General features: G+C 42.0%; 2 protein-coding genes across 2 annotated transcripts; both read left to right on the forward strand.

The window, feature by feature from the left end:
• Positions 1–15,449, forward strand: SEC62 (SEC62 homolog, preprotein translocation factor). Its single transcript, XM_062499342.1, has 8 exons — positions 1–52; positions 7,569–7,677; positions 8,054–8,159; positions 9,179–9,389; positions 11,053–11,145; positions 13,184–13,244; positions 13,545–13,664; positions 14,208–15,449. The coding sequence occupies exons 1-8, from the start codon at positions 17–19 to the stop codon at positions 14,672–14,674; spliced, it is 1,203 nt and encodes a 400-aa protein (XP_062355326.1). The 5' UTR covers positions 1–16; the 3' UTR covers positions 14,675–15,449.
• An 8,451-nt stretch (positions 15,450–23,900) lies between these two features.
• On the forward strand, positions 23,901–26,945 carry GPR160 (G protein-coupled receptor 160). Its single transcript, XM_062499172.1, has 3 exons — positions 23,901–24,132; positions 24,238–24,375; positions 25,405–26,945. Exon 3 carries the CDS (start codon positions 25,478–25,480, stop codon positions 26,501–26,503), a length of 1,026 nt encoding a protein of 341 aa, XP_062355156.1. The 5' UTR covers positions 23,901–24,132; positions 24,238–24,375; positions 25,405–25,477; the 3' UTR covers positions 26,504–26,945.
• Positions 26,946–27,400: the final 455 nt, after the last annotated feature.

Consider the following 27,400-nt stretch of genomic DNA (forward strand, 5'->3'; position numbering starts at 1 on the left):
AGCGGACGGCGACAACATGGCGGAGCGGCGGCGGCACAGGAAGCGCGTCCAGGTAGCCAAGACTCCCCCTCCTCTCTCTCTCCCTCCCTGCCCGGTGCCTCCCCCTCTCCCTGCTTAGAGCGGCTGCCACCGCGGCCTTCCCGCCCCACGTGAGGCGGCGGCTGAGGGTGGCCCGCGGTGAGCGAGGAGAGCGCCCCAGTCTTGGGGCACCGAGAGCTCCTCAGGCCGGGGCCGGGGCCCGGGCCGGCAGGTTCTACTCAAAATTTTCTAGCAGATTGTTAAGCGCTGTGGAAACAGAGCGAGAAAGCTCAAGTAGGAGCGTTTCGGGGCTGAGGGCGGCCGGCGGGGCCCCCGGCACATCAGAGACGCCCCCGCTTCATCCCCCATGGGCTCTGTGCCCTCAGAAGTTCTTCTGTCTCTCTATGATCATAAAATGACGCTTGGGGCTGTTCCCCGTTTTTAATCGCCGTGTTGTACTCAGAATCTCCCCCGTTATCAGTGTCGAACAATAGCTTAGTGCGGGTAGCACCAAAACACCCAGGAGCTGCACCTTCACGCAGCGCGTCCGGCCCAGGGATCGTAAGCACAAGATGTGGGACAGATGGTAAAAGCATCTTGAAAGCAAACGTGCCCCAGCCAGGAAATGATGCGGGAAGAAAAGGAAATTTGTGTCTGGAAAACATAAACAAACAGGCACACCTATAAATAGACCTAATCAGCTTTGAGATCGTGTTAAAATGTAGTGATAGTTGTGTGGTGGCACTGAGAGGCAGACTGAGGGCTGCTTCGGTGTTTTCACTTACCTGGCGGCCTGGTATGTCGAAGTGTAATTTTTAGAGGGAGTTTTACGGAGTTTTTAATGCTTGTTTTGGGCGTACTTACAGTATCAGTGACCATACCTCTCGTTACTGTTATGTGTTATCAACACTCAGCCTAAAGAGTGTTTGTTTGGGGTTTATTGCTCTGCTGTAAGAGCAGATAATATTCACGGGAGAGATCACAGAGCCATTCAACAATGCATGCTTCATGTCACCGTTCTCCTTGGCTGCCCTCTCTCCTTTCTCATCCTTCCCTTTCCTAGCCCACTTTCCCTTCCCCAGGAAGATGGAGATCTGCCTGTACCTGTAAAGGTTCATTTTTTCCCTTTAATTCAAATTAGTGAGGTGGAGGGAAAGCAAGGAGTAATTAACCAAAATCTCATTGAACTATCCATCACAGCATTCAATGAATTATTGCAAAACATCACAGAATAATTATCTTTTTGAGACTTTCATAGGCTGTCCCTTTCCAAGGATGACAACAGCTCAATAAAGTACCCATCAAAACAAATTTAAACGTAATTTAATGTTTGTATAACACCCAAGGCTGTGGTCCTGCAGGCAGTTAAGCACATACTTAATTTTCAGCCTGTTAGCAGTAAAAGTATTTCCCAGATTGTTAGTAATTAGATCGATGCCTGGGTTTTAACACTTAAGGTTGTGGCCTAAATTTGTGATATAATTATGCAAATAAATGTGTATATTCTTAGGTTCCTAGTGTAGGTCAACAATGGGAAGACATGACAGTGAACAAAGAATACTGGTGAATGACCAAGGGGTGTTCTTAATTGGTCAGTTAATAAAACAACTCATATTTTTCGTGGTAGTTGGTTTTGGGTTTCATTTTTCTTAAGCTTCTTGAACTTTACTGGTATATTTGCAGTATTATTATCACGTTTTTCAGGCTCATGGTACAAATGTCTTCTTTTAAAATGAAGTGTGGGATTTTTATTCGTAGGTGCTTCGGGTGTTTTAGCAGTGTGTATTTAATTTAAAGTGATGTTGGCCCTCTAAAGAGATTATTTGTCATAGTGCATGCAAGTCTGACATCTGAATACCCTGCTGTCATTAAACTGAGCTGTATTTCTTGATAGGAGTGAGGTTCTTGGGAGAAATTGGTGTATTTAGCTGTGGAAGAGGCTGATGTAATGGAGTTTGCTTAGAAAAACCATGGGCAGAGAACCTGGGTTTGGAGTAAATTTTTGTAGGATTTTATGCCTGCCATCAAAATTAGGATTGTGGTAGTTAGGTCAGATACCTAGACATGAGAAAAAGGCTCCAAAATAGTTCCAAGTTCTGTTTAGCCTGTTCCATGTTTCCCATTAGAAGCAGTCACAGGAAGGATCTGTTTTATGGAATGCACTTTCATCAAAAGACAAGTTGCCCACTGTGTGTTGCATAGCTTAGACTCTTCCTCTGAAAGTTACAAAAGTTGCAAAAATTTTAACTTCAGAAGTTTGAGCAAAGATATTTCAGTGGTAATATTCTCCAAGTGTCATTCCTTATGGTAATTTAACTGTAGTCAACACAGATTAATTCAGACATGCTGTAGTGAAGAGAGGCTGGTCTGTAGGATGCAGATTGCTTACCCAGTGGCTCCCATGTGATTCAAATGTCTGAAATCAAGAATGCTTGCTGTGTATAAAGGACTTACTGACAGAAAAACAACACATGTTGTCTAATGGCTAGTTTAATCTTTTTATTTTAGACAAAATACATCTCAAAAGATGAGCAATGGCTTCGAATCCCTGTTAACCTGATCAAAGCCATTTCATGTCTTGGAACTATATTTTTTTCCATATGTTTCCTGAAATATTCACTTAACCACGAAATGTTCAGCGTTGTTTCCTTTGACAGGCATTGGGCCGGGTAACACGTGGCACTGTGCTGGCAGCTCTGCAGTTTGACTGTTAAACAGGCATTAAGTTTTCATTACCTTGGCTGCATTCCACATGCACAGTTTTAGTCTGCCTGTGTCAGGTTTTGGGCTGATCTTTGCTTTGGGATTAACAGCGCTTGCGTTGCACCTTGTTGCTACGTCCTGCACTCCAGAAATGTTAATTAATGCACATAAATACTGCTCCTGAAAAGAGAGAAAACAGCTCCTGGGCAGTTTGGGAGTCAGTGTCTCACTGCAAATGGATGGCTGAGGTGGCATCAGTGCCATTAATGACAGGTACTTTCCTTGTTGACTTTTTTCCTTTGATTCAGGCTCTATGAGATTCTCCTGATGAAGGACGTCTACTAATCATTAACTTTATTAATGACATAACTAATCACTACAACTAACTGTTGTAGTCCACAGTTGAGTTCTGTCATGATTTGAGTTCTGCTGGAAGGAAAATGCAGCAGCTGCATTGCTGCTCCTGTGCTGCAGTTTTGTGTGAGTGACTCTGAAAAGGATCTGCAGAAAGGACAATGCAATAGTTTTCCAGTAATGCATGTTTTAGTCGAGATTGCCCATTTGGCTTTTTTTTCTTCATAAATTCTAGTAAAGATGAGTGGGATGATAACAAAAGAAAATGGTTAAATTATGTCTGTCTTTGAAAGCTGCATGGTATCAGCTGATAGAGGAGGATGAAACAAAGATCAAGGGAACAAAAAAAAAGTGGAAAAGTGTGAATAAAAAGTAGCAGCCTGAGTTGTCATTAAAACAAGATACAGTCTTTAGGAAATCTCGAGTTACATTTTTGGAGGTGGGAAGGGAAAAAGTCAAAACAGCTGGCCTGGAGTTGGAAGGGGAATGAAGCTGGTGTGTTTTGGCTTTAAAATACTGTACATTGCTCCTTGAATCTGTTTTTGAACTCTGTATGTTTACGGAGTTCTGTATGTTATGCTCCAAAAAAATTAGCAATGGTTGAAGAGAAAGAGGGTAGAAAACAGATACTTCTGTTTTCACAGGATATGTACTGGACTGAAAAACATCTGCTAATCTTTTTCTATAAAGAAAAGTTAATGTTTTGTGGCCAGCACATGGCCACAGTAATCCAGAAGAACTGGTTTCTCCACATGGCTCTGCCACAGTTTCTTTTAAGAGACCTGAGGCAGTGCTTGCACTGGTCATCAGTTTGCTAGTCACTGAAGAGAGCAGGGATGTCCTGAGAGCAACTCCTAACACCCTGGTGTGTTTCCCCCGACCCACTCCAGCCATGCCAGTTTGTGTGCTTTGTCTTTGGCACGTTGGTTTATTTTTAGGCTAATTACAGATATCTCAGCAGCACCCAGTCCCCTCCCACAGAACATACAGTCTGAGGTCCTGACAATCAACAGCGAAGGGAAAAAGATAATCCTGCAGTTCTGCCCAAGCTGTGATGTGCTCAGCACTTTCAGAGGAGAGAAGGCTAATGCAGTTGTAGTGTCTTTCTAATGAGGAGAGGTGTGTGGAATGGAACCTGGCCTAACACAGTGTCATTTTTGACGCAGACTCTCAGCTTGAAAAACAGGCACCGCGTGATAAATGTCCTTAAATGTCTTCTTTTCCTTATCTGAAAACTATATAAACTATTAGGCTTCAGCAGTCTGCTTTGAGGGATGGTGTTCTGAAAATCTAAGAGCAAAGAAATCAACTAGATACCTGTTTCACTGAAATAAAAGAATTTTGATGACTTATTTGGAAAAAGAAGAGCATAAATCCTTGTAATGCATTTGGCTGTACACCAAATAACTTGTCTTGCTAGTGGCACTCATAATTTACTCTCTTCTGATTTTCCAGAAACCCTGGTTACGTTACCAGGTTGTGGAAGGAAATTTTCCTGTCTTGGGTCATACCTGTCTTCTTGCAACTGTGATGCACAGAGGGAATAAAATGAGTGCAGTTTTCAAACCAGAAATTAGCTCTGCCCTTTTGTCATCCATTGAGTGTTCCAGGAGTAGGAAAACCTGAATAAGTCATGCTTGGGTAGAGCTGAGGGGGTGAAGGAAGCTCATGGGCACACAAGTTTTAATGGCTCAGTTCAGATGTTATTTGTGATGTGTTCGGGCCTCTCTGGTGCTGCAGTCCCAGCTGGGAGTTGAATTAACTGGGAACTACATCTATGCATTGAAGTCCAGAAGGGACTGTGCTGTATTTAGATTTGAGGGATAATGGTAAATTTGATTAGGACTTCCCCTTCACTTCAGTGAGTCTGGAAGGTCCCTGAGTTTGATTGTCCTTTTATGATTTCATATAGGGCAGAATTGTGATTGAGAATTATTCTTAAAAATTTAAAATGTCATTGCATTTCTAGCAAGTCACTAGGCTGAGCACTGCTTTTCCTGTCAGTAGATGGAGTTCTTCTGTCTAAACAAGTAAAAAATTTGGTTTGATTTTATTTTTAATGGCCCAAATTTGTAAGTTACCAGGTATTGTAAATCTCTAAATTTTACATGCTGTCTAGTGACAACATGGGCTACTTTTAAAACTGAACACAAAATTTGGTTGAAGTGCAGCTTTTAAAAGTTGTGCCCAGGGTAATGAACTTGCCATTGTTTTGGTTGATTTCATTTATTGATGGAATATATTATATTCTGTCAGTAATCTGTTTTCATATTTTAACGGAAGCCTGGCTGTGCAAACAAAGGATTGAAAATAGGATGAAAAATGGGGATTAAATTGCAGGGGACACTTTCTCAGAATGAGCTCAGTTAAACTGTGGCTGTCTCTCTCTCTGGGAAGCTTTTTTTTGTTTGCACTAGGGGTAGTTATGAAACTACCCCTCATGGACAAAGCAATAGAGAGAAAGGAGCAATAAAAAAAAAAAATCTCCTGGTGCTGGCTCCTGCCTGTGTAGTGCATCACATGACCCAGCAGGATCATAAATATTTTAGGAAGAAGGAGAAAAACCACCTTAGCAGAGGAATTAACACTGATGTGAATATCTGCAGTTTCTCTGTTTTAGTCTCCATGCTGTGAAAAACGTTTGCCCCCTGAGTTGTTCCAAATTTCATTTGCTGACAGGAATTAATAGAAAAGCAGCGTTTCACATGCAGTTGCTGCCTGCAGTCCCCAGTCTCCTGGTGCCTTATCCCATGTGGCAATGATGGGACACAGTCACTTGTTTTATTTCAGTGAATTGGAGCCCCTCTTGTTGTTGTTCAATGATTGTGGTACCAAGTTTGGTGTTTTGGTTTGATTTACAGTTACCAGTACAACTGTACCATGTAGGAGGACCTGAAACCACAGAACATATATGTGCACTGTCAGGGAATAGTTTTCTTACCTGATGTTCAATACAGATTTTAAAATTCAAAAATAAAAGGACTGAACATGCAAAAGGAGGTAATATCCATTTGAGGACTGTTAGAATCATCTGGCCTAATTTGGGCAGATGCTTTTGAAACTACCTGGTGAGTGAGCATATTTCTGCTTTCATATGGAAGATAGAGACTTTTTTAAAAAGTCTCAGAACTAACGACTATGGAGTCTTTGGGTCATTTGGACACCCCCTTGTGTTATTCTCTTCAAAATTCTCAGATAGGAAAAGCAACAATGTCCTCTAGAAGGATACTCATTAACCAGTTGGTTTTCAAAGTTAGCTGTTCAAACTGTTGAAAATTAACAAATCTTACCATCTGAAGCTTTTATTCTGGTGTAACACATCTATTTGACCTTGCATTTCCATTTAACATGCTGCTATTATACATCTTAAAAGCAGTAATGGAGGTTATATATGTTTATTGACCTTTAGGAAAATTAGGTCTAAATAGACTCTGAAACTTTTATTCCTGTAAATGACCAGTCTGATTTGTGGTTTATATAATCTGTTTCTTCAGGCAACATGAGAGGAACAGGTACAGAAAAGGCACTGCAGCGTGGAAAGCTGTCCTCGTGTTTCTGTGTTATCGATCCACAAGTAGCAAGGCGGGCTGGACAATTAAACTTTATGGATTAAAAGAATTTACAGGAAAAAAAGTTAGAGGAAGTTAGCATAAGTCAGTTTAATATCCTAACCTATGTTGTTTTTTCAGATATGTTTTTGTGAAGCAGAAACATTGGAAAGTTCTTCAAATTCCCTGCTTGCAAATATTAGATCTTAATTTTACATAACTGAAAATGCCCATTTCCATCCTTCTGCCTTGCACATCTCTGAGTTCTGTTACTTCTCTGCAAGGTGGTAAAAGCACAGAATTTGTGAATGAGTGTAGACTAAGGGCTCCCTTCTCATAAAACATTGGTTTTGGTGTTTATATTTCATCCTGCTGTGCTTTCATCGTGATGTTCTACTCTATAGATTGAAAGAATCTCCTCAAGAGTATTCTGAAGTGTCATTCTGTAGTCATGCAGTGGACAAAGAAATTTTCTAGCCAAATCTTTCAGCTTCTTTTCAACATGGTTTTGTCCTTCTCATGTGAAATCTGAGCTGCTCTGTGTTCTGTCAGAGTGCCTACATTGCTGTCATTTCATACACACTCATTCCTCACCCTGTTTTTCGTTTGCTCCCAGCTTCACAACTGTTTCCATCCCAGCTGTGTGCTTTAAAGCAGTTTCCCATGTGGTGCTTTCCTCTTAGGCCTTTCTTTAGTTTGCTCTTTCTACAGATCTGCTAACCTTCAGTTCATCTAACTTGAGATTTGCTGCTTTTCTGCTTCACGTAGACAGAAAGTTCTCAGGAAAAATGACTTTAACTATTTTCACATCCTTTATAATTTCTTATTTATATATTGCCATGGTATAATGAAGACTTTGAAATATCTGATTTTTTTAAGCCTAAATGGGTGATTTTCTTATGAGTTTAAAACTGTACTAATAACTTTTTACTTTTCCCACTGTAGGAAGTTGGTGAGCCATTCAAGGAGGAGAAGGCTGTTGCCAAATACTTGCGCTTCAACTGTCCAACAAAATCCACCAACATGATGGGCCACCGAGTTGATTATTTTATTGGTAGGGTTGATTTTAACCAGAGAATTCAGGTTTCTTCTAACATTGTGCTTGGAGGGTGGGAGAGGTTGTTTGATTTTTATTAATAGTACTTTATCTAATAAGTACTGATCTTACAGTGTTTTTTTTTGGTACTAGGAAGCCATAAAATTAGTGTCACTAGCCTGGAGTAAATGTAATAAACTTCTCATACTGTGATTTAAAGGTGTGTGATGTCAAGAAGAATATATTTCAGAATAGTGAGTAGTCTTACTTGAAAGATTGAAAGGATGTAGAACATCACCAGAATAGACTGGTCATTGTGGCTTAAGGAACGTAGACTAACTGTTAAAAATAATGTTAATTTTCATGCATTTTTAATTCAATTATTTTCCTCTAGCTTCAAAAGCTGTGGATTGCCTCCTGGATTCTAAATGGGCAAAGGCAAAGAAAGGAGAGGAGGCTCTCTTTACAACCCGAGAGTCTGTAGTTGATTACTGCAACAGGTATGACCCAGGCCACTTCTTCAGGGTCATTAATGGCTGTGGTTGTCCAGATGTCACAGTTATTTAGGAACCAATGTAACTTGGGCTTTGTGCATCCTAAAACTTCAGTGGTTGTATGCAAAAACAATTACATATTTATATTGCTGTGTTTGAGGGTGGAAATGATGTAGTTTCATTATTTTTGTTCTCAAAACTCTCTCAGGCTTTCAGTGCACTGCTTGGGGCAGCAAGGTGAAGCAAAGGAGTTTCCTGAATTTTGACAATATTTGAAATCGGTAGGGTCAGAGCACTCAAATCTCTCTGTCCCTGCTGTCTGAGGAACAGGATTCTGTACTGGTCTCCCTGTTGGGAATCCAGCTGTGCTCCTTTCAAGGATATTTCTAGTTGGTGACGACCTTAAGAATACCAAATACTACATGCTGGTGCTCTGCTGGCCATATATTTATATCTTTAAATCTCCATACATAAATAGATAATATATGCACTTGCAATAAGGCCTGTTTGTAGCTGACAGGAAGGGAATGCTTGGCATAGGTACCACAGTCTCAACAGAGCAGTTCTGTCCATTGTGCATCACTTACCAGTGATCTTGATGAGCTCTATGTCCACTTCCTTATTTTTGCTATGAAATACACTGACATGAACTTGAAAATAAATATTGCAGGAATTGCATAAATGGGAAAGATGATTAAATGGATCTGGTGGCTTGCCATATCCTACATCTTGTGTGTTCATTTATATCTGCAAAATGCTGCCTCAGAAAAGTACAGTTTAGCAGTTTTGAACAGATGAAAAAAAAAAGATGCAAAAAAAGCAAAGAAACAGCCAAGATATGGGATAAGTAGTTCTGGTGTGTGTAGCTGTAAATAGAGCAGATGATGGTGACCTTGCCTTTCAGTCATGCTGGTCATGATTATGTTAGAGAGATGATCTAGAATGGTGTCTAAGATCATAATTGAGTGTAAATGTTGTTCTCACAGCTGCACTTAAATGAATCATTTAACTTTTTTCATTTTAAGACTCCTGAAAAAGCAGTTCTTTCATCGAGCATTGAAAGTGATGAAAATGAAACCTGACAAAGATACAAAGAAAGAAAAGGAAAAAGGAAAGGCTGAGAGTGGGAAAGAAGAGGAGAAAAAGAGCAAGAAGGAAAGTGGCAAAGATGAAAAAACTAAGAAAGAGAAAGAAAAGGAAAAGAAAAAGGATGGTGAAAAAGATGAGTGTAAGAAGGTAAGTACTGTGTGTAAGAGAAGACAAACCTCTAGCAAATACAACAGTGAGATTGTTAAGATTGCACTGGCTCAAAAGTTAGTTATTCTAAAATATGCTTTGCTTTTTTTCCTGTTTTCATCTCTAAAATATGCTGCTTTTCTGGTTACCTTTTGAATTGTTTGGTCTAGATCAAAAAAGAAGCTTCCGTTGGCCTTTGTGTATGTACCTTGTAATCTTTTGATGTGGGCTGAGTTAATCAAATCCTGTTTCTCTCCAGTGGCAACAGACAGGGAGGCTGTGTACATCAGTTACTGTAGAATGACACATGTGCATGTGACCAAACATCCAAACCAGTGCAGCTGCAGCAGTGAAACAAACAGTTTTGCAGTGTTTGGTAACAGGAATGTTTGGAATGTCACATTTGCTATGTGGGGCCTGTAGCTGGCTGTGTAACAGCACTCCATGACTGCCCACATCCTGCTTCCTTGCACTTGAGCTTCCAAGTTTAAACTACTATTGCTGAAGGTTTTAATGTGGTTTGGGTTTGTTTTCACAAATGGTTTTATTACTTATTTATTATTAGCAGAATGAAATTTCTAAAATCTTGGGAAACTGCAGGAGAAACCTAATGAGTTAATATGGTGTTTCTTCTACATGTAGTGGTCTGAATTAGTGAGACTTAGTAGGATAGTGGTCCAAAATTATTCCCATTCAGACATCCCTAAGTGAAAGAATGGCATATCTAGTAAGAGTTACAGTCTTGTCTACAAAGGTCTGGGTGTCAGAAGAAACCTAAATGGAGAATAAAACAATTATGAACAGAACAATTCCACTGCAGTCCCGCCCAGTGTAAGATTACCCAACCCCTGAGGTACTGAAAAATGCTGATTATGAAAGTAACAAACTCCTCCAATACCCTGTCAGGGGAGGTACATTATTAAATGTATGTTAATTTTTAAACTAATCATTATTGAACAGATATTTAGTAGATTATATAAGCCAGTGGGTGGGAACTTGAATGAAACGCAGGACCAAAATCACAAAGTTAATTTCTCATAACGAAATAAACAAAGAGAAGCAAACAGGAGACAGAGAAGAGAAAGCACGAGATCCAAAAAGAGATTGAGAGGACAAAGAACAAATGGGCAGAAACTGATTCTGCCAGGATGTTCATTTGGTAAACATGGCACTAAAATAGCAAATAATTCTAACAAAGTCAGTGATGGTGAAGTGTTGTTCCCTGTTTTGATCCCTGTACAGACTTCCTGTTAACACCAGCCCAGCTTTGCTAGGCATTTGATGACAGTGTAATCCTGAAGTCATAGTCTAGTCCTGAGACACTAAAAATGAGATTTCTCTTTATAATTTTCCTTGATTTTTCAGGCACCCAATTGGTAATAAATAAGAACAGGAGGAAATAAAGTATCTTTACTTTTGAAAAAAACAAAAAAAGTGTGAACAAGATGTTAAGTTTGTGAAAAGTTATCAGATTAATTATATTAGCAGATACTATAAATCAAATAAAATATATAATAAAAATAGTGTACAATGTTAAATATAGAAACTAAACCATTAATTTTTAAAAATTTTATATATAATGATTTGTATATGTGTTTTTAATATATAATAATTTTATATATAATATATTAGGTATTGATAAAATATTTATGTTTGTCCTCAGGATGACACCCCAGGAACACCCAAGAAAAAGGAAACTAAGAGGAAATTTAAACTTGAGCCACATGAAGACCAAGTTTTCTTGGATGGAAATGAGGTAAGATTTATAGGTGCTTTTCACCTTCGGGTGTCACTGTGCTATTGTCAGACAATAGTTTAATTTACTGGATTTTTGCAAGCTCCTTCTTGACATGTTGAAAGAAAAATTAATGGCAATGTGATGGCTGATCTTGAAACCAGATTTTCAGATATTTCAGGGAGGCTAAAGACAGGTAAATAGACGACTGTAACTTTAAAAAACTCCCAAAGAAAACTTCCTTACCAGTGGTTGAGGTGTTGGTGGCTGTGAGGTGAAATGTTTTTTCTCAGGGTGGATTCAGGGGCTGGTGGAGCTGACCCTGCCTGGGACAGGAGGGTGGGACAGAGACTCCCGAGGTCCCTCCAGCCCAACTTATCCCACAGCCACTGCCATGCCAAAATTGTTCTAAGCCAAACAAGCCTTCCAGGACACCATGTTCAGTTGCAGGAGTGGAAATAAAAAATATCTGCCTGGCTTTGTGATCTGAACAGATAGGTGAGCCTGTGGCATTCCTGAATGCTCATCCTGTCTTTATCACTGAAATTGTGGCCTTAAATACTTCTTTGTGCTTTGCTGTTCTGGAAGACAAAGAATTTAATTATTTACCAGCTCTGTAATGTACAGAGGGTCACATTTGTGCTTCTCAAGTTTGGGATAAGTGGTAAGTTTTACTGTACTGTGTTGATGCTGTGTGTGGCTGTACTGGAGTTTCCTCCAGGATTCTTGTGTTCCTTTGGTGATAAAACATACATGGCAGCAAATTCTGTACATAAATCACTTGTGCAGAAAATGTTTCCCCTTTGTATCTTTGACTTTACCTTTCTCAGTTCCTCTATGCTTGCTTTGCTGTGTTTCATCCCATCTCATGTGGAATCACACCCAGCTCTGATCCTACCTGTCATCTTTACATGATGTGCCCATTCCAAATGAAGCTGCAGCACAGTATTTATACAGTATCACAGTATTTATTGCTTGTCTTAACACCAGTTACTTCTCTGTTTATTAATGAGCTGACATTTTCTAACTGTAATTCACAAGAGCTTTTTTTAAGTAGTAGCTAATTTAGAGCCAATTCTTGTGTATTTGCATGAGAGCTGGGTTTTTTTCCTTTCCTTCATTATTTTGCACTTACAAGCACTGGATATCACACACTTATTGCCCAGTCACCATCTTCAGCTTGCTTGGGTCCACAGAACAGCTGAGTGGCAGCAGCTGCACCTGAATACAGTTAACTTTGGCACCTTGTGAAAAGCAGAGTGTTAAATATTTATTGCATCACATGGAATCACCACTGCCTTCCAGGTGCCCTTCTGGTAGTTGGTATCGACACCTCTGCAATGAGGGTTGCTGGTTTTTAGTAACCAGCAGCTTCTTTTCATAGTTAGAACTTCACATTCTAACTGTTTCTTTGCTAAGGAAAAAAAAAAAAGAAAAAAGACCCACAGATTTTTCTAGTTCAGAAAATCCTGCACTTTATCAAGAAGTTTTTCATTTATGGCTGAGCAGTTCAGATTCAAATGGATCCACAGTTCTCACACAAACATTTGGCTCTGAGAGTTGCAACTGTAGACATAGAGATAACAGTGCTGTGAGACAGAGGGTACAGTGCCACTGATCTGAGCCAGCACAGGGCCTGCAGTGAATGCTCCAGCTGCATCCTTTGTTCCAGCTGTTCAGTTTGGGTGTTTTCTCTTCAAAACTCACATGACTTTTGTTTCCACTTAGTGGACTTGGGAAACTTTAAATTTTTATTTTCTTCATGCTATACAACATTAATGAATAAAGAAAGATAAAACCAACCCTTGATTCTGTGATATTTCAGAATCTTTCATTTTCCCATCGGTTCTGCTGTCTGATTGTTTTCCTCAGGATTGCATCACCTGTCAGTTACCCTTCCTAGGAATCAGGACCCCTTGCCCTGCCCCGGTGCTGATCAGAAGGCCTTTTGTTCAGCACCAAGCATTGCAGCCTGGCAGTGAGTGTTTGGGTGAGGGAATACAGGAGATGTTTATCAGAGAGCTTGTTCTGAGTGTAAACCATGTCGTTTCTGTTATAGGTCTATGTATGGATCTATGACCCCGTTCACTTTAAAACTTTTGCCATGGGACTTGTACTTGGTAAGTCAGAATAGACACAAGTTGTTTATTTCTGTTGCCTTAAGCTAAACAGTGAGTTGTTCAGTGGGCACATGTGGGTTATGTAAAAATATGAAATATGAGTGATACATTTCTGACCCTAGAACTTGTATTTGTGTAGAGTAAGACTAATCAGTTAATTTTATTGTTTTAATCTAAAATAGCATAGATGTTAACTGAATCTAAGGCAGTATGAATGAGCAGTAAGCCTGGAACCTCTGTACATGTACCAGGAAAAACTAACGATACTTCTCGTGCCTGTGTCCTGCCCTCCCTGCTCAGTGATTGCCGTTATAGCCGCCACCCTGTTCCCGCTCTGGCCAGCCGAGATGCGCGTCGGTGTTTATTACCTCAGCGTGGGCGCCGGCTGCTTTGTCGCCAGTATTCTGCTCCTTGCAGTCGGTGAGTGTCGGCTGAGGCGGGGTCCGAGAGGCCGCAGGCACAGCCCGGCTCTTCCCGAGCTCGGAGCTGGGCGGTGCCACTTCCCAGGACGTTGTTCGGCCGCTGCCGGGTGGATCCTGTGTGCGCTTCCCTCCGGCCAGCGGGTGTCAGAGTTGTGCCACGGGAAGAGGGTGAGCTCAGGCTCGTGTCACCTGTTGGCGTTTCCAGTGTAGTGCAGATTATTTTACTGCCCGTGTTCAAACAAAAAAGTGCAGAACAAACCCAGAACTTCACACAGAAACATATTTAGAGGCGAGAATGTTGTCACCCCTGTGGCAGAGGGGTTAAGAGCTAAATCAGACATAAGATCCATGGTTAGTGGGGTGGAGGAGACATGCTAAGAACAAACTATGCCACAGGACTACTGTGGAATGAGGGGTTTCCCCCCCAGTATCCCCCAGTCCCTGGCGGGGGGTGGGCATGAGCAGTGAACATCTCTTACAGCATGGTTGTACGCTGTGTGTATCTATAACAAAATCCAAACTTTCCCTTGTTTTCACACAGCTCGCTGCATCCTTTTCCTTATTATCTGGCTCATCACTGGAGGAAGGCATCACTTCTGGTTCCTGCCAAACCTTACAGCAGATGTGGGATTCATTGACTCCTTCAGGCCCCTGTACACACATGAATACAAAGGACCAAAAGCAGACTTAAAGAAAGAGGAAAAAGCAGAATCCAAAAAGCAGCAAAAATATGACAGCGAGGAGAAATCAGATAGTGAGAAGAAGGAAGAGGAGGATGGAAAAACAGAAGCCACAAGGAACTCGGGAACAGACGGCTCAGGAGGAGAGCGACATTCAGACACTGACAGTGACAGGCGTGAAGATGACAGGTCCCAGCACAGTAGTGGCAATGGAAACGACTTTGAAATGATCACAAAAGAGGAACTGGAACAGCAAACAGATGAAGGGGATTGTGAGGAGGAAGAGGAGGAAGATACCGAAAGTGGGCCTTCACATGGAAAATCATAACTCACTGTGGTTTGGGACTAAGTATGTGCAAATGGTTGGATTTTCTTTGTTGGCTGATCACCAAAACATAGACCATACAGTAGCATCTTTGTTTGCTGAAATATCTGTGTTACCAAACAGTTTTATATCTAGTTCCTTCATTTTTTTTAACCATTAACTTGATTACTTGGTACTGTGTTAATCATTAATATCCATTTACGGAAGTTTTATCAATTTGACAAGTTTTTTATTGATTGATAGATTGCCCAGATTGTCCTCAAACATACCGAAAGACATCATTTTCTGGTACTTGCATAACTGGTCAATTAGTTTAGCTTCTCAAACTTGCTTCTGTAAACCAGGTAAAAGTTGAATGACCAAATCTCAGATTATTCCTAGTTATCCTCATCTGATAGTTAGGTAAAGCCCTTCTTAGCCCACAGCCTTCTTGATACTTTTCTTGATTTTGTTTCCAAAAGATTGTAAGAACTTTCCTGAGAAAACTAGTTTTAGCAGAAGTATTTTGCTGACAGTAGGGGAGCTGGTAGTACTGAATTTGGCTGCAGTGTTCTCTGTTTCTTCAGCCTGTGTGCCAGCAACTGAGGAAATCCAAATGGTTTTGTGCATCCAGTGCAGAGAGAGATGTCATCTCCAGCAGGTGAAGGAAGCAGCATGGTTTGGAAATGATGGCTGTTTTCTTTCTCCTGCTCCATCATAATTTAAAAAAAAAATGTATTCTGTACATAATTTACAAATAAAGCAAACCATTTACGTTAACTGCTACTTATTATTTAGAGATTTGATCCAGCATTCAGTTTGTATTATTGAAGCCATGTTGTGGTGTATCTATCAGAGAAATGCAAGTCGAGAGGACCTCATGGAGTATTTGTGTATGATTGGTAGCTGTTCCACAGAAGCTTTAGTTTTGTGCCAACATTCCATGTATTTGAGTAAATTGATCTTTATTAAATGAAAGCAAACACCAGAGCTGTATGGATGCCTTAATGTTAAACCTCTCTATACTCTGGACCTGGAGTAGTTTTAAGCTGAAGAGGCAGCAGAGTGTTGGTGTGCTCCCAAAGCTGCTGGCTCAGAGCTGATGTGAAGTGACCATTAATAACTTCTTGTAAATCCGTCGGAGAAGCCGGTGCCGTGTCTCCTGCGCGTCCCTTCCCGCTGCCTCTGTGGAGGATGGACTGGAGGTCTTGGCTGACTGAGCATGGAAGGAGTTACAGCTCAGCCTCTTTCCTCTCAAGGACTTTATAGATTTGATTGTCTTCCCAGCCCACTCAGAGAATATGAGGGTAAGAGAATTTTTTTTCCTATCCTAAATTGCTTCCCATCCTTCCAGTGTCAGCATTTTGGATGAAGACACCAGTTTTTCAGATTGTGCAAATATATACATCATCATGGGTGCATTGATAAACAATTCATGGATATGGTGTATTTGCTTCTTAAATCCTGAATAGTTACTCCATAAGGAAACAGATAAATTGGATCCCTTTTTTATTAATATAGCAAAAAAATTAAAGGACCCATTAACTAAACAGATTGACTCCTGGCCACTTGTGTGTTATCAGTAATTAAAAGAGCTAATGAAGTCCTGTTGTACCTGAGTGGGGTGTGTTCAATGTGATGGGGAGAGCAGAGCCTGCACTGGGGCATCACACGGCAGCCAAGTTCTGCACAGGATTTTAAAAAGTTAATGCAGTGATTTTCAGTTACTTCAACTACGTTTCCTCCTCCAAGTGAAATAACATCTCCAGGACCATGCTGAGCAAATCAAGTGGAAATGGTCAAATAAAAACTAATGTTGCCATCTGCTCCCTATTCAGGGGCTGTGTGCCACGTGCCAGCACTGCCCAACTGGGGACGGGTGTCTGGGTGTCAGAATTAACCATCAGACACTTGTGCTGTCACCTTGACAGAGTTCGAGGCTCCTGCAGCTTAGAAATTGAATTGGCCTTAACTCCTCACTTGATCTGCTGTGAACAGTTCTGATCTCAGGTGGGGTAAACAAAGACCTGGTCAGTGCTTAAGGAAAGAACTTCATGACTCATTACTGTAAACTTGTTTTCCTAGAAATATCCCCCAAATACTTATGAAGCATTTTGGAATAATGTAATGAAAGAAATGGTTACAACATGCCAGTAATAGTAAAACTGTGAGTGGACTTAAGGTATCACAACAAACACTTCCAGTCCAAAAGGAGATCACAAAAGGACTTGGTCACCTTTAGATTTTCGTATCAGGCATTTCAAAGTTCTTAATTATTTTGATTTTTAACTTTGAGAGTCTAGGGTAACCTCATGAGAACAAATGTACGTACATTTAGTGAAAAATTATTAAAATAGCCACACTACTAAAATGTCCTTCCTGCAATACAATTTTATAGTGGTCTTACTGATATTCCTCCCAGTATAATTTTCTGGGTTTTTTTTTTTCTTTGCAGGAAGATATGATTACTTCTATATATTTTTAAAATTAAATAATTACTGGTAAAACAGAAATGAGTATTAATGCAGATCATTATTTAGCAGAGATGTTACCAGTGCTCTGCCCTGGTACAGGTACAGTAACCTCAGGTCACCTGTTGGGTTCTGAGGTCCTTAGGCAGATCTTTCTCTAGTAATTAAGAAACAAGTAAAAATTATTATTTTATGAGCTTGCTTATTTCTCTATCTGTAGAAAAGTTACAATAGCAGGGGATGGTAAGCAATTTTCAAACAGTAAAGTTTGTTCATAGCAGCAGATTAGGGGAAGCATTTATGTTCCCCTACTGTGGATCATGCAGCAGACTTTTCTGGTGTTTTATATAAAAAATAGGTGATAGCTAGCTAGCTAGAGGATAGTTAATTTAGGCCTTTTTCTGTTTGAAATAACACTGACTGAAGTTCACTGAGCATTGCACTGCAGGAAGAAGGGCAGATAAAGACAGCTGGAGGTCTCAGTTCCTCAGTTCATCCTGATTACACTTTCCCAGGACTCAGGAATGGTGGCAGAAGCATCTGCCCCATGTAAACACTAAATGTAGACAACGTAAACATGAAGTGTAGAAATGGAAAACACCTGCCAGGCTCAGCTTTTGTGTTCCTGCCTGCAACCCCCAGCAGTTCTCACTGTGGCACTGAGCCCTCAGAGCCTTGCCAGCTTCTCTGCAACTCCTCTGAGGATGTAATTCTTTCCTAACAGGGTCACAGGGACAGCAAAGTAATGTTCCAGCCTCACAGCTGGCATGAAAAGCTCTGGACAACAGAGAAACATCTTCTTCCAGCTGCAGGTGATTGACTGGCAGCAGTTGGAAGTCCTGCCAGAATCCCTCCTGGACCTGTTGGCAGAATCAGTTCAAGTAAGCTCATTTTACAGAACAATCCCATTTCCTCTCCTGTGCCCTGCCCTGTGCATCCTTCAGGCAGCTGCTGAGCTGGGCACCCCTTGCAGTGTCCTTGCCAAAATTTCTGTATCCCATTCCAAACATAAGCACTTTACAAAATAAAATACACTTAAAAAACACCTGGAAAAAATACCACTGTGGAAAATATAAGTCTCAGCTTGTGCATACCTGTTTCCTTCCCTGGAGAGGCTGTGGTGAGGACAAAGAGCAGCTTTACCTTCTCTGGGCATCCCAGAGCCTAAATGAGCTCTTGGTCCCTATGGGCCTGACTGTAGATGACACAACCCAGCTGTTTGCAACAGGGACTGATCCTTCCCTTCCCTCTCATCCCCAAAACTTGCCCTATCCTGACTTAGATCAAATTTTCCAGTAAGAAAGTTCTATATGTATTATTTCCTCGAGTTCTATAAAGCTTGTGTTTGCCTTACTTACATTGGAGTGTAAACTCTGCAAGGAGTTGTACTGCATTAAATTCAGAGGAGATCCACAAATTTGAGCCACTACGAAACCAGAGCAGGAGACAGATTCTGGAGATCATTCCTGCTCACACTCAGTGCTCAGGACCTGAATGTCTTCCCACTGCTCCTTCTACCCTTTCCCAGCTATTCCTTTCCCAGCTACTGGGGAAAGGGAGGGCTGTATCCCAAATTTCATCCAGCTACTTATACATTTTTAAAACCTAGACTTGAATCAGGCATGTTTGAACACCATTCTTTGTTACACACTTTGCACAAGAAAAGTCTGTACCAAACATTTCCCAAGATCCAAAAGCAGTTGAGATGGAACTTCTCAGTGGTTTTCATGCAAGGCTTAGCACAGACAATAGTGCTGGACTCACCTTTTCTTAAGAATGAGGCCACTCTCCTTAGGAATTACAGTCAGTCCTGGTTAGGAGTCTCCAGCTACTCACCAGCAGTGCTGTGATAGAGGTGTTGACTTTTAAATACAGCAGAAATGGATCAATTCTCTTGGAGACCTTTAGTGAAGGAGTTGGTGACATTTAACTCTGCTGAGGCAGGCTGACCCCCAGCTTGCTCTAGGGCATTCCTCAGGCTGCTGAGATATCTTGTCTAATGAGAAGGACTCACTGATTTGATTCTCAGCCTTTTTGATCAACCCCTCTCTACAGAATCAGAATAAAACAGGAGATTTTTAGCTGTTTTATTACTGTCAGGATAAGGTGATGTTTGCAAAACACTCAGATGCAAGACCTGGGACACTTCTACAAGTCCAAAGTACTTAATTTTTGAGCATTATTTATTACTGATTCTGACCAGATCCTCCCCAGGGAGCAAGAGCAGAGTGGTGTGAGGTGGTCCAAGGCACTGTGCCCTTCTCATGCAGAGCACAAGGAGAAGGGTGAAACAATCCTGTCAGTGTAAGTGAACTGAGACTGAAGCAGCTGCTGAATGTTTTCAATAGACTTCCTGGTAATGGCTGGTACTATTTCATTAGGGCTTCTCATTTTATTTAATAAAGCATTGGATTATTTTATTTGTAATTCAGCAACAGGTGCAGGAAAACAAAAGGCACATTTCCTGGTAGTATCCACAAAGAGTCCATTACTGCTTGGCTGACAGAGGCATTCTCTTTGCCATGTGTACTTTTTTTCTGTATGTAAAAATAATGATCACAGAAAAAAAATTGTTTTGTGATAAAAGACTTCTGAGAGAAGAATTGCTTTAGAGTTAGCAACAGCACTGTGCAAACAGTTTCAGTGCAAGTTGAAGTGAAGAGCCAACGGTACTGGGTAAACACAGATCCTGCTTCTGATAAAGATCAAAGATTTTCTGCAGGTGGTAACAACCATTAATCCTCATCATGTACAACAGAAGGCAAACACAGGAAAGGCTCAGCTTGTGATCCCTGGAAGTCCCCTGGAGCCTAGATCTAGTGAGGGATGAAGGTGCTTAGGAAAGAGACACTCTGGCAGTTTATCTCTGCTAATCAATAAAAACACAGAGCAGAGCTCCAGGTGACTCTCACTGGCCCTCACAGTAAATGATTATTTTCTCTTTCTGACATGTGAGTGTTCAACCAGCAATTAGGCTGTTTGTAGGGAATCAGAAGATGGAGTTTTGAAATATTCCCACTGAAGGTGATATTGAAATTGCATTTCCCCCCACTTTTAGCTTCCTTTTAAATAAAAGTGCCACAACAGAATTTGCTTAAATAGAAGTCTAGCAAGAAGTAGTAAGATATTAAAAGGCTACAAAAGATTTTTAGCTCTGCTTTGGTGTTTGTGAGCAACACAAAGAGAGTCACACCCTGCACTCCACGTTGGCTTCAGTCTTAGTTTTGTGTTACAATGACCAGTAAACTATGAACTGAGTTTTCAAATTACTGGTTCATGTAATGCAGTTTTTAGGACTTTGCTTGTACCAACTTTCTTCCAGTTCCTTGAAAAATTATTTGTGTCAAAGACAAAAACTCATTAACACTGCAGTGACATGATGAGCAGCAGGAGAGGTTACAACTTTCCTGGCTTACACGCTGCAGTGACAGCAAACAGCAGGGATACAAAGCAAGGAAACATCACTCCTGAAAATCCAGCACGGCTGACACCAGCTCTGTACTGCATTTTCTGGATTTTCACTGAAAAACGCAGAATTAAAATTCTGCAAAAACATGCCTTCAAGTAAAAATAATGATGGAAATGTGTTTCTTCTCCACAAGATCTTCCTAAGAAAAAAAACTTGTTACTTTTAAGATGAGCACCTCAAGTGATTGAAATTAAGATCCACCACATACTGTCTGTGCTTTTAAAAGGTTCTTGAAAAATAAAACATCTTGCAAATGGGACATTGGTCAAGCATTTTCTTCTTTAAAAGTAAAGTTAGTTAAAAATAAAGTTGGTTAAATATTTTACTGGTTATACATACTGTTAGTTAAATATTCTATTAAAATTATAAAATCTTCTTAAACTCTGTCCTTCTGAGCCATGCAGCCTTTCAGGACCAGCAGCTCCACAACCACTGGCCATTGCAAAACTCGGGTTGTTAATGCAGTGCTGACAAGGCACAGTCCCTAACAGGGCATTAAACAGGCTCAGCTGGGCTACACCCAGTTAAAGGCACAGCCAGGGAAAGGGGAGGATGCTGGCAAGGCTGTCAGACTGGCACTCACCCCACAGACAAACGTGTTCCAGAGGAAACTCCATAGGGACATTCCACTGCCTCTGGTGACCATCCTCCTCCAGAGTCACCCCCAGCCCCTCGCTGGGAGTGGTAATGCTCATAATCATTTCTGCACGAGTTCACAGTGTGCAACTTTCCCCACACACGACACCAAAATGCATAAAGAGGCATTTATCTTCCTGTCATTGCCCACGTGGCTGGAGGTGTCCAAGATGCCAACATAAATTGCTCAAAACACACAGAGGTGAAGTTTAAATTTACTCCTCTGCTCAACACGATAAAGGGACAGGTGGCAATGAACTTCTACAGCAGAGCACATCTCAGACAGGAAGAGCAGGGGCAGAGTAAAGACTCAGCTCTAACTGCACAGGAAGCACAGCCCACACTCCTTGTAAAGGAGTTGTATTCATGATCTGCACCTGCCCTGTCTGAAGGAAACCTCCTGCCCTAATTCAGGCAGCAGCAACGAGCAGGGACTCTGCTGGTCCCTCCTGCTGTTCCTCAGTGACTTCAGAGGCTGCCGTGACCCATGGGGCTGCAGTGCTGAGCTCCAGCACAGCAGGGAGGACAGGTTAGAGCCCAACACCTGTCCAGTGAGGACACTTTGTTCAGTCACTGCTTCTTTCAGAAAATTATCAAGTCAGATTTGGAATTACAGTTGGTCTTTTTCATTTGTTCCTTTCCCCTGCAAAGCTACCCTTTCCATGAAGTTCAACAACAGAACCCAAAATATGAGCAACCATCAGCAGGAAGCAGCCCTGAAGAAGGAAGGAAGGAAGCCTCCATGCAAATATCTTAGACAACACAGAACCACTGCATGATCTTTTAACATACAAACAGTTTTTAGAAGAGATTCTCAGTGTTATTTTATATACCCCTCTCCTCGAGGAGTCTCCTGTCTTGTTTTTAAACACAGCTGATTCATGCAAATATAAATTAATTCCTTAAATCTTTCTATTGCTGCTCATGGGCATAAATGCAGCCTCTTTAACCAAGCAGGATGGGCTCAAGATATTATTTAGCACATGGTGCTTGTCAAGTACCTGCAAGTTTTCCTGTGAAGGAAGAGGCAGCCCTTATCCAATATGGAGTGAGCAGCTCTTGACTCAGCAAGGACTTGTCAGCACCAAGCCCTGCATTTGATTTCCAGGATATCCCATCTTGTACCATCATTTCTCTGGGATGGAAGATGAGATACAGCACTCAGGAGTGGAAAACAAGAGTAATCAGTGAGTTAAAGCCAAACTTTCAAACAAGCACAAGGTGGTGGGGGGAAAGGGAAGCTGAGAAGTAGCCACAGCACGAACAGGGGATGTAATATGGGCAGAACTGTGTGCTGTGGGCCCCAGGACTGTGCTCTGAGGAACACCCCCAGAAGGCTCACTGAGCACAGAGCTGACACAGTCTGGAGGTCACACACTCATTGGAATTTTTATCAGCAGAAAAAGTGTCTAAACTGTCCCTGTCCCTTCCTGGTTCCTCATTCCCAGCATCCAGGTATCTCCTCACACAGCAGTTTCTGCAAAGAGAGACATGAACAGAAACAAACCCAGACATCCAAACAGTTCACTTGCTCCCACTGGGAAAATTACTTCCATTGCTTTGCCCTGGGTTAGAACTAAGAAGAAAACTACTATGAAAGCATCAGATACTTGTGGGTGGACTGGGTGTTCAGAAGGTGCAATACCTCTGTCAGGTGTAAATATTTTCTTATTATACTCCAATTTGTGCAACAGTCCTGTTGCACATAAACACTGTGCATAAACACTGTGTGGATAAGTAACTGTGGTCAATATGAGTGCTGCGTAAGATTACTTTAAGCTGTCCAGTTTTACAGAGTACTGATCATCTTGTTTTTTCCATAAAAATACCCCAAAGCTAACAAACCTCAGAACTTTTTATTTCCCCCCCCCCCCCCCCCCCCAAGTTCTTTAATCCCTAAGACAAATCATGGAAAGAGGAGAAGGAATGGGGGAGGAGAGGGGCAAATAAAAATAGAGGGGAGAAAGATCACAATTTGCATGTGAATTTCATTCCAGAGTTGCTTTCAGAAGTCCTGCCAGCCACTTGATACTTTTGTACACACAGAAACATCAAACAATACTCATGTGGGAGCAGGGCTTCCCAGAGGGAGCGTCCTGTGTTTCCTGCTATGCAGCCAAGACCTGCGGGACCCCAGGGCTCCTCCTGAAGCACCGTCATGTCCCACCATCGCCTTTTTTCTGCATATCACACGTTTAGAACCCAAAATATTTATCTGCCACTTTTATAAGGATGTGAGCATCCCACCGTGCTGCACTTGGTGCTGCGGCACAATGAGGCTGCTTCAGCTCCCATGCTAGGGGATCAAACACAACACACGGAACCTGTTCCCCAGGGCACTTATTTTGTGTTATATGTACTGTGTGTCATGCGTGCTGTGTGTGTTACATTGTTGTTCATGTTTATGTGCGCTAAATGTTATATGTGTTATATGTTAATGCGTCATGTGTGTTGTACGTTTCCTTACCAGCTGTTATATGTTATATACCTTCTATTCCATGTGTTTCAAGTGCTTTATGTGTTATATACCTTATGTGGTACCTGTGTTTAGCCCTTTTTCCCCTGACACGAGCCCTCACCGCCGTTCCCCGCCCGCCCGGTCCCGCCCGGTCCCGCCCGGTCCCGCGTTGGGGCGGGCGGAGGTGGCGGCCCCGCCGGGCAGGAGCGCGGAGCAGCGGCCGCAGGTGGGTGCCGGGGCCGGGCCGGGGGATCCCGGGCGTCCCCTCGGAGCCCCCACGGGCCGCCTCCCTCCCTCTGGCTCCGGAGAGGAGCGGGAACCCGCCGGGAGCGCCGGGGGCAGCGGCGGAGCCCGGCCGGGAGCGGCCGGGACGAGGAGCGGGAGGCGCCGGCAGCCGCGGGGTCCTCTGTGCGCAGGATGGGGACTGTGCCCGCACGGCCCAGGACAGGTGATTCCGCCTCACAAGAATTATTATTATCATTATCATTATCATTATCATTATCATTATCATTATCATTATTATCTTACTGAACGGGACGCTGTTTGCCTGCAGGCTTCCTCCTTTCTGCGTACACAAGTGCCGCGTTCAGAACATGAAGACAAAACACACCGGAATTCAGCCGAACTGCGAAGACAGATCAGGTTTCAGAGGATGCACTCGTGCAGATGAAGAGTGAAGCAGCCAGCCCAGGTAGGCTTTGTAAACCAACTCCATGGATGCTTCTCAGGTTGTGCTGCCAAGGACTTGCAGTTGCTCTAACTCTGCTCTCAGGACACACAAACTCAAATGTGCACTAACACAAATGTTGACTGGCTGTGGCAAACCGGTCACAAAATTCAGGTGCCTGCTTAAATCGAAGCAATTCGCTGTTAACACAGAGCCCAAGAGTCAGTTCCTCTTTACAGCTGCCTTGGCTCCTCAACTCTTCTTTGCTCTCATGGGATCACAGACACCATCTTCCTTCTTTAAGGAGAGAAGAAATCTGATAAAACTGTCCATGCTGTCTTGCTGACATACACAGAGCCACCCTATGTTTGTTTTCCTTAGGAACTGACACTTGGAAAAGTTATCATAAAGAAACTTGTGGAAGTCTGAAGGGAAAACCAGCTGTTCTGAGGTCTCAGTCATTGTAGTACTTAGAGATGAACAAAAAAAGCCCAATTCACTAACGAGGCCCTTGTGCTTTGGATTGCCTTGGAGTTCCAAGATTTTTGCACCAAAAAAGGAGGTGATGCTTGATGCTTTTTCTGCTTTCAGGATATTTGTGCAGTCTCAAATCCCTAGAGATTCTATGAGCATAATGAACTGTGAGGCCATGCTGCAGCACCTCCTACAGTGTCTTGTACAATTTCTGTCCTGCAATTTTTTTCAGAATATGCAGGAGCTCTGAAACCTCCATCCCTCTGCCCAACTGGACAGAAGGACCCGTCCATGCCTTCTACAGGAAAGGAACATAGTCAGCCTTATTTCCTAAACCTTTCCTTGGGTCATTAGCTAGAATAAATAAATTATGTTAACCTTTTAACTCTCAAGAATGTAATTCAAAGAAAACAAAATATAAGCAGTTGTTGATAATTTAATGATGAGTTAGTGAGGCTCTTTACTCTTCATTAAGGAGCATGAAAAATTCAGACAAATTGGATAGTTGCCATGATGGAACTAATTGGTAGAGCTACACAGAAATACATTTTTACAAATGGTTTTTATTTTTCTTTTCAGAGATGAAGCACTGCACCCTGTGACTGGGTTTTTTTTTTTGTTTTGTTTTTTTTTCTGTTTTCACCACTGGAAGATGGCTGCCAGACTCTGTGAAAATGATTCTGGTCAGTACCATGGCACCCACGCCAGGCAACCTGTTGAAATCAGCTACATGTTGGTCTTGATTATGTTTGGAAAAGTCTTCCTGGATTTCTTTATGTTGCAAATTAAGCCGAAGCCAGTGAAAGTCAGTTTCATGGGATACTTTTGCATTTCAGTGGCACTTCTCGATTTCACAGTGCTGCTGAGTATCTGTTTCATTTTCTGTTTTGAGGATTTTGCGCTCTGGGGCATGCGATTCACAGAGTACCACATCTGCCTCTTCACTCAGATCACTTCTCTGACCTACGGGATTTTGCCTTACCCAGTGTATCTTGTGGCTGCTCTGGATTATTACACCACTGTCTCCCAAACATCCCAATTCCCTACAAGAGCTCGGAAGTTACTTTATGTATTTGCTGTGGTGGTTATATGGATTTCCACGGTTTTTTGCACTCTCCAAGTTCCTGCTGTCTCTCGAGAGCTGGAAGTGCAAAACAGTGTTTCCCCTTCCCAGTGTCCTCTCTCCGGCAGCCTGCAGAGCCACTCGGTGTCGTGTGCCATGCTGCTGCTGCTGGTCACGGCTCTCCTGGCTCGCTGGAAGGAGGTGACAACCATGCTGCTGTCTGCCAGGCTCCTCTCCTTTTCCAGCCAGCCTGTGCTGATGTTCCCCTACGTGCCTAACAACAACAACAACAACACCACTTGCCTTAAGCGGCAGCTCCTGAGCAGGCTCCTCCTGTGTTTCCTCGGCACTTGGGCACCTTTTGTTGTTCTCCAGGTCGTGGTTCTGCTCCTGGGTGTACAAATCCCAGCCTACGTGGAGATGAACGTGCCCTGGCTGTACTTCATCAACAGCTTTCTCCTGGCTGCAGCCTACTGGTGCCGGTGCCACGATGTGGAGCTGACAGAGGAGGGGTGGTGCACAGACCCCTTTGTCAGCTGGAAATTCTGCTTTATGCCGTTCAACAATGAAAGCACAGAGCCAGCTGATAAGCCAGGCACAGTAATTGTCATTTGATAATGAACTGCCCACTGAAAAGGCTGCAGAGAAGCAGAACTCTGATGATGGGTGGCTGGGTCCTTACAGGAAATACAAGGAAACATCTCCAGAACTTCACTCCATGGACACAAGTCCAGTGTCCAGCAGCTCTTGAGTGAATATTGCACTGGAGTGCAGGAGACCGAGTCCCAGTGGGCAGCAAGCACTGCTAGGCCAGGGAATTCAACTTCAAATTACACGTTTCAAAAAACACTGCTTACATCGGACAAGTTTTCAGCTGAACTTCATGTTTCTGATTGTAATTCTACACTTCCTTTAAATGGAATTACCTCAGGTTTTACAGTACGAAATGCAATAAAGTCTTCAAGGCTGGAGTTACATATAGATGTTGACCTAAGGTTCAAATGACTTTTTGAAGTGTATTTTGTTATTAAAATGTGGATTGTCGGCTTGATGAAGGTAAGGATTGCTGTCTGTTTAACAAGAAATGACTTGTTTTAGTTCAACTCCTACAGAAATAAAACTTTATACAGTACAAACCCAGTGCAAAACGTGCAAATCCCACAACTACACGAGAGGTGCTGTTCCATTGTTTCTTTGCTCCTGCTCCTCAAAGGTACATGAACATATTAAAAATTAAATAATCAGAGCAACAAGCATCAAGGCTAGCTGCTATACATAAATACATGCCCAAGGTTAAAGAACAGTTTAAATTAAAATACAGCTTATTTTGAAGCCAAAATTACTTTAAAACAGTGGGACTACTATTAGGACTACTTTAGCAGGGAAAGAATTAGTCAGTTTTCTAGCAAAAATACTCTCAATTTTCAAATTCTTAAGGGTTTTACAATGGACTTAATATGATTTTGTATAAGAGAAATAAATGATACACAACCATAGCAGACAAATGAAATT

The sequence above is a fragment of the Cinclus cinclus genome, chromosome 10 (assembly GCF_963662255.1).
Source record: "Cinclus cinclus chromosome 10, bCinCin1.1, whole genome shotgun sequence".
Lineage (NCBI taxonomy): Eukaryota > Metazoa > Chordata > Aves > Passeriformes > Cinclidae > Cinclus > Cinclus cinclus.

Coding starts and splice junctions, on each gene's coding strand:
- SEC62 (XM_062499342.1), top strand. CDS start 17: ATGGCGGAGCGGCGGCGGCACAGGAAGCGCGTCCAG. Junction 53..7,568: donor GGCACAGGAAGCGCGTCCAG/GTAGCCAAGACT, acceptor TTCCCACTGTAG/GAAGTTGGTGAGCCATTCAA. Junction 13,245..13,544: donor TGCCATGGGACTTGTACTTG/GTAAGTCAGAAT, acceptor CTCCCTGCTCAG/TGATTGCCGTTATAGCCGCC.
- GPR160 (XM_062499172.1), top strand. CDS start 25,478: ATGGCTGCCAGACTCTGTGAAAATGATTCTGGTCAGTACCATGGCACC.